At 45.0% G+C, this 11065-nt stretch overlaps 1 protein-coding gene across 1 annotated transcript; it reads left to right on the top strand.

Moving 5' to 3' along the window:
- Positions 1-4636: 4636 nt before the first annotated feature.
- Positions 4637-10854, top strand: LOC129592698 (uncharacterized). The gene is made up of 2 exons (XM_055488797.1): positions 4637-9076; positions 9268-10854. Exon 1 carries the CDS (start codon positions 4638-4640, stop codon positions 5814-5816), a length of 1179 nt encoding a protein of 392 aa, XP_055344772.1. The 5' UTR covers position 4637; the 3' UTR covers positions 5817-9076; positions 9268-10854.
- The last annotated feature ends 211 nt before the right edge of the window (positions 10855-11065 follow it).

Genomic DNA, 11065 nt, shown 5'->3' with positions numbered 1-11065 from the left:
ATAGTTGAAGAGGAACAGATGTTTACAAGCGAAATCCGCGATAAGGCACTCGAACAATTGAAAGGTCACCGAACAGAAAAAGAACCAGAGGTTATTGAAATATCCTCTGAGGATAAAAGCGTGACTCCAATCGAATGTGAGGAAGATACCACAGTACAGGAACAGGTTAAACCTGAAGCGAGTCAAAGGACATTAACTCCAGAAGAACGAGCCGGGAGTTGTCACCACGGTTACTTTGAGGATCCGTGCAGAGTGCAACCACAATGGGAATGCGCGGAGTGTTGTGAAAATGCCTCTCAAGATGACCCTTCAGAATGGCCAAGATGTAATGCCGCATTAGCAGACCTTAAAGGTCATGCCCAAAAGAAAGCGAAAAGCATCATGCGGACAAACGAAATGTGGAAACCACACATCGAACGGTATCATTGGAATAGATATCGAACGTGGTTGTCATGTGTAGAAAGTTTTATAATTGGAAGAGGCAGATGGCTAAACCACTGGTTGCAACGTGTCGAGAAACGAATCCAAGATCCTCTCGATCCGGTAGCAACAGAAAGGAGATTTGAACGAGAGATAGAAGAAATGACCGAGGAAGGAGAAATGTGGGAAGAAGCGAGAGTTGACCTTTTCTGGGACTTCCGTGTGAACCACATGTATAAAGGAGAAGGGAGAACGATTATTTTCCCGGCAGGACTTGGCACACCCGTCTACGAATCACTTGAAGTGTACTACAACGCGTTAAAAGAGGGAAACGAAAAAGCATTCGAGAAATACTGGAAGAAATTCGAGGAAGAAATCCCCAAATTTGACGTAAAAGAGATGCGAGAACTACAGGTTACCCGGAAAAGAAGGTTACCGGGATTAGTGCAAAAGAAAAAGGTGACCTTTGCACCAGATCCAGATGGAGTGGACTACCCCGAACGAGGCGGTGATACATGGTGCATGTATGAAACGATTCCAAATGATGAATGGGTCACCGAAGAGCTGATGGCAAACTGCATCTTTGTTGGTCCTAACCGACCTAAAGGTTACGAAACAGTTCAACAGGATGAAACCAATAAAGGGACTGTCAAAGAAGCAGAGAAAGAGGAACCAGCTCAAGAGATAGCCGAAGGACAATCGAACGAAACAGAAGAAAGTTCAAAGTCGGCTTTCGACATTGCGCAGATGTTAACGGACAGAGGCGAAATGTGGAAGAAGTTTAAAGAAGAAGTTGAACGAATATCGAATGAACAGCAAAACCCAGTAACTGAGGCAAAAAACGGGGAAAGGTCACTCGATAACGGTGAGGAATGTCCGCCGGTCGAGTGGACCGAAAAGCCATTAACGAGCCTTGAAGAAATAAATGAACTGGAAAAGTCAAAATCGGACGAAGAAAGGTCAAACTCCGATCAATCAGAAAGGTCACCGACGAGAATTCGGGTAACAAGGAGTCACCCAAGAGTCGCCGCGCGAAATGGACGAAAGGCAAAAGAAGGGGACAAACCTCTGCTCAAAAATTCGGAAGCGAAAAAACTTAGCGATTCGCGGGAAAACGAAAGTGACCTTTCATCAGAAGACGAAGGAGTTGATGAGCGCCCAATTGAAAAAGCTGACAAAGGTCAAGCTACTGTACAGGAATATGAGAGCAGTAATTCGGATTCAGAGTGGACGAGTTCAAGCGACAATTCAACAACTTCGGAAGATTCAGGTGTAAGTGACCTTTCGGAGCAAGAGGATTTAATGGACTTGGATGAGGATGACGAAGTGGATGAAGAAAAAGAAAAGGATATTAAAGTCAGAAGATTGAAAGTGGAAAAAGCAAGAATGTCCAAAGACGTGATCAAAGTCTACAGTGACCAACGAATTAAACTGAAACCGTCAAATTGCACACGCGTAAAGGTCAAGATGGGAAAATATGCCCCGGCTCAAAACAAGCTGATGTTCACACCGGTCCCACAAGTGGAAACGGAAGTGCAACCATTAGCAGGAGTAACGGACCACAGAGGAAAGTACTTTGAAATCGTCATTGCGAACCATAGTAGCAAATACCGGATCGTGAAGAAAAATCAGCTTCTCGGCTATGTCGAGCCGTATGAACATATGGAGAACGTAAAGGTCAACGCAGGGACAGTAAAGAACGTACTCGAAGACCCTGAGGTGGACGATACAACGAAAGCTGAACTTACAAAGATAATCGAAAACTTGAAATTGGGACCTGACCTTACCCAAGAGCAGAAAAACGACGTGTACAACGCATTCTGGGAATTCTAGAAGGTCTTACCCACATCAAAGAAACCGTATGGAGATGTGAAAGGGGTCACCCACGTAATCGATACGGGAGATGCGAAACCAGTAAAATGTAACCCGGCCAGAACGAGTTGGACAGGCCGTGAGTTTATAACGAAGCATATCGAAGAGATGTTGGCACAAGATGTAATCGAGCCGTCAGACGCCGAGTGGAGTTTCCCAGTCGTGCTGGCAGTAAAGAAAAATGGCGACGGAACAATGGGAACGCGATTTTGCGTCAACTATATCATGCTTAATAAGTTAACAAGAAAGAACAATTATCCGCTACCGAACCCAGATGAATTGCTTGACGCGTGTGCAGGCAACAAATATTACGGAAAAATGGACTTACAAAGTGGATTCTGGCAGATCCCAATGGATCCAGCGTCAATCAACAAGACGACTTTTGTAACACAAGATGGAATGTACCGATTTAAAAGAATGCCATTTGGAGTCTGCAACGGACCAGCAACATTTCAATTGTGTATGGATAAAGTACTTTCGAAAGCGAAAAGAAAGGGTTGCGTTTTCGGGTACATTGACGACGTAATCTTCGCCGGAAAGACTTGGGCGATCTTCATGCAGAACCTGCGAAATGTCTTAATGAGTCTGGTTGAAGCGGGATTCACGATTAAACCAACCAAGTGCGAATTTGGAATGAGACAAATGGGATTTCTGGGTCATATACTCAGCGAGGACGGAATTCGAATGGACCCGGAAAAGGTCACCGCGGTCTCCGAATTCAAACGGCCTCAGACTGAAAGACAATTAAGGTCATTCCTTGGACTGGCGAACTATTATCGCAAATTCATAATGGGATACGCACAGAAGACTTCCCACTTATATGAACTGCTGAGACAAGATAAGCACGTGAAAAAGGACTGGACGGCAGTACATGAAGAAGAGTTCGATAGTTTGAAGAAGTTGTTGTGTGAAGGTCCAGTACTAGCAAAGTTTGACCCCGCGAAACCGACCGTCATTGAATGCGACGCGAGTAAAGAAGGAATCGGAGCCGTACTGTCACAAGATGGACATCCGATCGCGTACGCCAGTCGTGTCCTACATGGAGCGGAGAAAAATTACGGTGTGACGGAATGGGAGTGTCTGGCAGTTGTGTTCGCTGTCAGGAAATTTAAGCCGTATATCGATTACGCAGAATTCACCGTAAGGACGGATCATCAGGCACTGACCAACCTTTTAAGGTCAGAAACGAACAAAGTCGGAATGAACCCGCGCTTGACAAGATGGGCAATGGCCTTGCAAGGTCACCAGTTCAAAATTGAATACAAACCGGGAAAGTACTGCGATAATGCGGACGCGTTATCAAGAGCACCAATTGAAGGCCCGACGTGTCAAGAAGAGGAATTCGATGAGATTCCAAACTTCGAGGATTATAAAAAGGAATTTGACACGAAAGAACCAGCAATCGAAATCGGTCAGCTGTTCCTACAGATGGTGGAACAACGAGAAAAACGGTTAAAGGTCACTTCAGCTACGGCGAATGAGTCGGCTGAAATAGAAGCTAATGTGAATCGTGTAAAAAGTTGGTTGCCCACCGTTAGTGACTTAAAGGTCACCGGACTTGAAGCAGAGGCCGAAGTTCATAATGGAAAGGTCACTGGACTTGATAAAGCAGCGGAGAAAGGATTGATGACTCAAACTTGCAATTGCGGAATAAACAGTTGAAAGATCCCCATCTGGCAATGATCATAGACGAACACCTACCAGACGCGGAAACAAGATCGAAATTTGAAGTGCATTACCAGTTATGGAATGGTATATTATACCGAGTAAAGGATAAAAATGGAAAACTTGAAAGGTCATATGTTGTACCGTTGTCAATGCGAAGAGCAATAATCCACGCATTGCACGACGAGAAAGCAACATCTGGGATTTGAGAAAACATTGTCAGCAATAAGACTCCGATATTACTGGGACAGGATGAGTACAGACGTGAAGAATTACATACTCGCCTGTCAAGGATGTCAGTTCCGTAAAACACCGAGGAAATGTCCACCCGGAAAATTGCAAGAGATTAAAGTGGGACATCCGTTCTTCCGAGTATATGCTGACTTGAAAGGACCTTTGTTACCGACGAAGAAACGTGGATACAAGTACATAGCGGTATTTATCGACCAACTGACGAAATACGTGATCGCGGTACCGATGAAAACAGCAACGGCTAAAGAATTCGCTAAAGTGTTCGTGAAGCACGTGATATTGGTACACGGAGCACCGCACATCCTGCATACGGATCGCGGACGACACTTTACAGCTGAAGTATTGGCAAGGTCACCAATGTGTTTAAAATTAAACACAGATTTGGAACGGCGTATCACCCAGAAGGTCAAGGCCAAGTGGAGAGACAGATGCAGACGATTGCTGATGGCTTGGCGCAATACCTAAAAGCGGGAAATGAGCGAAAGTTTAACAAGTATCTCCCATATGTTATTTCGGCGATGAACAGAGTCGTGCACGCCACAACGGGATATTCAGCATACTATATGCTACACGGCAGAGAAATGACAATGCCGGAAGATGTGGTTACAAAAACGAATATACCCGATGATTACGGAACTCCAGACGAATGGGTGGAGACCATGAAAAGGAACTTGACCTTTGCAGAAGAAGTGGCGAAATGCAATATCAAAGACGCATACGAGAAGAATGCGGAAATTTACAATAAGAAAAAATCGGAGCCGAACTTCAAAGTGGGCGACCTCGTACTGATACGATTACCAAAGGACACGAAACAAGGGAAGAAAGAGAACCAGTCGGACTTTAAGTCGAAATACGATAAAGTGTGGAAGATCCTTAGCTTCCCGCGAGCAAACGAAGCAGAGGTCATCGAGCAGAACCCGAAGAAAGAAGCAGACTTAAAGGTCGTTTCGATCGATCGGCTGAAACCATGGCACCCGCCCTTACCAGACGAGAAAGAGCAGGTAGCAGAGCATACCCTCCAAAAAGAGTCCTTTTTCGAACCACCTCTGCTACATGAAGTTAATGAAGAGACCAAAGGTCACCAAGACGGAGATAAACCAAATAAGAAGAGAGGAAGAAAAAGGAAAGAAGATAAGGACTTCGAGACGGCAGTTACAATTAAGCTGAACGCAGAAGCTGGAAATTTGGCAGAAAGGTCACTGGAAAAAGAGACCGAATTAGGTTCCAAAGTACCAGAGCGTACTTCCGAAAAGGACTTGCAACAATCCTTTTTCGAACCACGCACTGCTACCGGAGATAAGGATGACCTTTCGAAACGGCGAACTGGCGCTGAGATATCAGAGCGCGATTCGAATTTTTTCGAACCACGCACTGCTACCGGCAATGAGGATGACCTCATAAGAAAGAGAGAAGAGGAAATAGAGGCGGTCAAATCAAAAGCTGAACAATTGGGCCGTGATATAGCGAAAGCAATCAATGAGCGAAAGGTCAAGCAGAAGAAGAAGAAACAAACTCCTACGGAACTGCTAACACAGAAAGGCGAACCTGAGGATGCAGCCGAGAAAGAACTCCTTGATCGGATAACTAAAGGACGCGAAAACAAATAACCCTGATAAATATGAATAATGGGGTTCACTTCATTAAAAATAGGAGTTGGGAAGGCATAAAGGCCATACGACGCAAAGCGGCCAATCGTTATTGTTTTCGTTGCTAGCCAGAAAGGTCGTCAATTTGAAAGGTCATCAGACTGAATCATACGGGAGAAATGAAAGGTCAATCGAAAGGTCAAGATACTTCAACCGAAATTCAAATGAACAACGAAAAGGTCACAAAAGTCCGGAATCATCAGAAAGGTCGAAAGGTCCTCAAATTCGTCAGGACGGTCTTCACAAAGGTCATCCGGGACGAAAGGTCATCAGAAATTGTCGCCCAGTCGAAAGGTTGTGAAATCGAAACACAGACGGAAGAACAAACGGAAGAAGTGAGCGACCATTCGAAAGGTCACTAGACTCCAACTGGAATTCAAACGGAAAAAGTAAAAGGTCAAGAGGATTTGGAAAAATGCGGGAACAACCGAAAGGTCATCAGACTCCAGACGAGGCTGTTATGGCAAAGGTCAGACATTTGAAGAAGCCGAAAGGTCAAATAACTGACGACTAAAAAGACGAACAGTTTAAAAGTCAAGAAACGTCTGGAACCGTGGAGAAGGAAGCGCAACCTAAAGGTCAAGAGTGTTCCGTGTCTACGGAACAACCGAAAGGTCACGAGACTTTGAAAGAAGGTGGGAAAGAAAAGGTCATGCTCCCCATAGAAAAAGCGGCAATAGATGCAGAAGCGGTCTCCGCGCGACAGGTGGTTTAAAAAAAAATCGTGGTTTACACTGTTGAAAGAGGCTTCAGCGACGGAGAAACCGAAAGGTCACGAAACTTAGCCGTAAAAGAGAAGACTGACGAACCGAAATCGACTCAGTCTTCGTCCGGATCATCGACGAGATAGACAACCGATGAGAAACAGAGTCAGGAAACCGAACCAACGGACTCGGCATTCCCCCAGAAACGGGATACGTCCGGTACACCAGCGAAATGAAAAATGCTGCCAGAGCACAACAAAATGCGTGGAGAATGGTCATAACCAATGCGACAATGGATAATATATGTCGATTAAATGGAACGACATGACCTTTTGAGTTACAAGGCTGTCAACTTAGAACTGGAAGAACTTTGTACTCGAATAATGGCGAACAGATCAGAAACAGTTGAATGTTAATTAGTTATCGCTGGAGAACTGGTGGAAACGTCAAAAACGTGAAAGGTCGCCGTGTTAGAATGAGACGATTGGACTGAAAAATAGCACGGGAAAGGTCATCACGTTAAAGTAACGAAAGGTCATCAGAATCAGAATTGAATGCGAAAGTCTCAGTTCAGTACGGTATAGCCTAACTAGGCGCAATGGTAAAGTATAAAGGTCACGTAACATATTACTGAAACCGCGTTCGTGTACTTGTTGTTTTCAGCGTTTATAGCACAGAATCGAAAGGATAAAGAAATCATGGGGAATATCTATTGGGGTTGAAATTGATTCGGTCTATAAAGCCGGCCCCAAGGGAGTTGCTACGGCAGTTAGCCGGCCCTCCTCTAAAAGCAACTCAGTGTTATAAATGCACAAGAGAGACGACGGTAATCAAGCCGGATCTCTTGAACACGAAACGGGGCCACAAGCGGCGAAAAAGAGAAAGACAACAGATGGAATATTGATGAGGTTAACTTAATGCGGCAATTAGCCGGCCTCATTAGAGTTGTTACGGTAAACTATGCCGGCACTCTTTTCAAGCGATTCAGTGTTATAATTAAAACGAGAAAAACTACGGTAATCAAGCCGGATTTCTCGTACTAACGTAAGCCACAAGCGGCGAACAAGAGTAAAAGATTTAAGATGGAATTTTCATGGGGTAAAACTTAATGCGGTAACTAGCCGGCCCCATCAGAGATGCTACGGTAAACTTGCCGGCACTCTGGCCGCTCGAGGCATATTGAAGTTGGATGTGCGACGGAAAGGTCAAACTGCAAATTTTACCAGGGAGGCAAGCAAAGAAGTGCTTGAAGCCGCAGAAAATCGGCTAAGTTCCTCCATGACCTTTAACAGAAGTTTTGACGAGTGGGATGACCTTTGGGATCATCAATTGCCCAATAGAGTCACCGTATCGGAATTCAAGTCGCATGACCTTTGGGACCATTAACCCAAAACGAGTCGCACATCTCAACGGATCATCTCAACAAAGGATGACCTTTACTAGGGAGGAAGCGAACTACGCTTGTCTTCATTGACGTCCCTCCATGACCTTTATTGGATCTCATTTTGAAGTCGTACGAATGATACGCACCAGATTCTAAAGATTGAAGCAGTATTCCTAAGTCGTACTTGATACGCACCTGATTCTCAAGCGGATTGTGATGGAAAGTCGCATTATGGATGCGCAGGATTGCTCAACAGAGCGGAATGGGCCAATGTGCGGCAAACGGTGGACAGGACCTGTGACCTTTGCGAGTCAGAAATGGAGGATCCTAGTCTACAATTTGATTAATACTTTTGTTGATCTGTTATTGTTGATCTGTTCCTAATGATTTGATAGTATTTTTATAATTGGATCTCTTTATTCACATCGTATTAAAATGAAATTGTGCCTTTATGTAATTGATGTGATAAAATGGATTAAGAGAATTTGATGTTTTTGAGCACACACAGACACCGGCGACCGTCGTCTTCTCGTGGATTCGGGAGTGTGTCCAGCCTCACAGGAGCTCGGCATCCCCCCAGAGGCATGTGAGACCGGGATCACTAGCGTTCACGTCAGTGGCGCTACGCCTGTGGCGCTACGCCTTAGGATTACGTGTCTGTGTTGTGTCTCTTCTGATTGGCTTGAGTTGTGTTAGTGGGCGCGGCATAGCACGTGCTGCACAGTGTTACACACTGTTGAATGGGCTCCACGCTTTACGATCGAGCTGCGCCGATCATTGTTGATTTTCTGTTGTCGGAATTTTCAATATTATTAAAAGTCAGCTATTAGCGGTGCGACGTTTCGCGATTCCGCGTAGTTCGCTATACTTATCGCATAGCTCACTCCACGGGATCTATTCCGTTTAGGTCTCCGTATCTGGATCACTGCTGGATCTAGCATTAGTGGAGGTTGTAGGCAGATGCTGGAAACTGGGCTGCAAATGTTGTCTAAAACGAAAGCCCATTACAACCAGATTATGCATAAAATTTCGACGTGTTTTCAAATAACACAACGACTTGCCACTTTTTTCCTGAACCAGTTCAAAAATCAAGAAGGCTATATCCGATACCGTGTCTCGGGAATTGGATTTAGGTACTGTTAGAATGTGTTATTAGAATATGTCAGATTTAGTTTTTATCGGTATGTAACTATTAATAAGCTTTTTTAATTAAGCGCACTGCGGCTCGCTGTTCCCATTAGATAAATTTATTAAAATGCGGAGAACCCGTTTTGCGCCTTAGTAAACTCTAGTTTTTGTGAAGCACAATATTGTGTGTTTTAAGGTAAACGCCATGTGTAAGAAAGACAAGCCAAACCGTCGACCCGCTGCCGGTCTCGAGCCAACCCGCGGGATGTCCGCACGCCAATCGGACTCACACGAATCCACCGCGGAGCGTCTGGTGGATTCTTTAAACCCAGGAGCTGTCAGACGAAATCGTAAAGTTTGGTTCTGTCCATACTGCGACAAGTCGATCGGGAAAGGCGAGCGCTTCAATGCCATAGGACATCTGCTGGGTGTAGATGGACGTTCCAGTTATCCGTGCAGGACCTGGCGAAGCGGGCTTCATGATCCCTCAGACCGATTGGATTATCTTCATGGTCGGTTGCCCAAGAAATGTATATATTATCGCCGCTATCAGGATAAAGCCAAGACGAAGCTCGGAAAGCGAACAGATGGAGTGTGGAGAGAAAACGACAAACAGCGAACCATTCCATTGTATCCCGAAGATTTTGAAGAAGGCCTGAAACTACGGGTCAAGGCTCAACACCGGCGCAACGTACAAGCGTCAGAGGATTCATCGAACACTTCTCAACTGCCTGTGCCACTGACATCAACGAAACGCTCGACCATTGCAAAATTGGTAGCAGCACGTAAGCGTCGCTTTTCCAGCACTTCGGCGGACAGACTGGATCTCGAAGATTTTACAGAATGCACGAAACTACAGAACAAGCCTCAACCCCGGCGCAACGTGCAAGTGTCGGAAGATTCATCGGGAAGTTCCAAGCTGCCTGTGCCACTAACGTCAGCGAAACCCTCAACCATTGCACAATCTGCAACATCACGTAAACGTCGCTTTTCCAGCACTTCGGCGGACAGACTGGATCCCGAAAATTTTATACAGTAGATGGCATCAAACTACGGAATGACGAACAGGAGCGACGCGACGGCCCAGTTTCCGAGATTTCATTGGAAAGTTGCGAGCTTCCTGTGCCACTAACAAACCGTTCGGCCATTACCAAATCGGCATCACGAAAACTTCGCTTTCCGAGTACTTCGCCGGACAGACTGGATCTAATTAAAAAATCTTCGCCAGTGGCAGTAAAGAGCGCGCGGCATTTACCGGAGACGAACAAGAGTGCATCTCCTAAGGATCCTTCCGATTCCGTGAAAAAATTGGCGACGCTGGGTGACAACTTTTTGGTTACGGTGTACAACGCTGACGGTACTATAGCAGCCCAAGTTACCGTACGCGGCACTTCTCCACCCAAGATCACAGTAGAGAAGAAATCTGCGGCCATACAAATCCAAATCGAATGGGAAACTGAAGGTGCTGGACACCATACGACTCGCCGTTCACCGGAGCAAGAGGTGACCTTTGCAGGTTTTCGATCACGAATACAAACAGATATATCATCAGAAGCGCCGCCTCGGGATCGCTCGCTAGATCGTGCAGTGAGTTATTTGATGAGCTTGTGAAAAAAATGATGTTTTTAATGACGCTTCACTTGATTTACTACTGCTACCAGTTAGCTTATCAACCGTTAGTTCGAATTGCAAAATTAAATAATTATGTTTTGTTTTGAAACTAGTAGGATGCATTGACCAGCTCGTATACAACGTGATCCCCAATTTTGGGTGTCATTAAATTTTCTATCCGTTCGGTTTCTTTCTGGGTACAGCATTTAGAGTTAGTGTTGTCACTTGTTTACAGTCTACTAATTTTACAGTATTTCAAGAAGTGGGACGAGAGGAAGAGCCTTGATTTCGAAACCATCAAACAATTTTCTTTGCTCATACGGGATAAATAGGTTTAGCGAGTTAAAAAGCTTTAAAAATGCCTAGTAAGTTTATAAAGAAAC

Source organism: Paramacrobiotus metropolitanus, unplaced genomic scaffold (assembly GCF_019649055.1).
Source record: "Paramacrobiotus metropolitanus isolate TYO unplaced genomic scaffold, Prichtersi_v1.0 Parri_scaffold0000054, whole genome shotgun sequence".
NCBI lineage: Eukaryota > Metazoa > Tardigrada > Eutardigrada > Parachela > Macrobiotidae > Paramacrobiotus > Paramacrobiotus metropolitanus.
The sequence above is the reverse complement of the archived record's forward strand: the minus strand, read 5'-3'. Positions and strand labels throughout refer to the sequence as shown.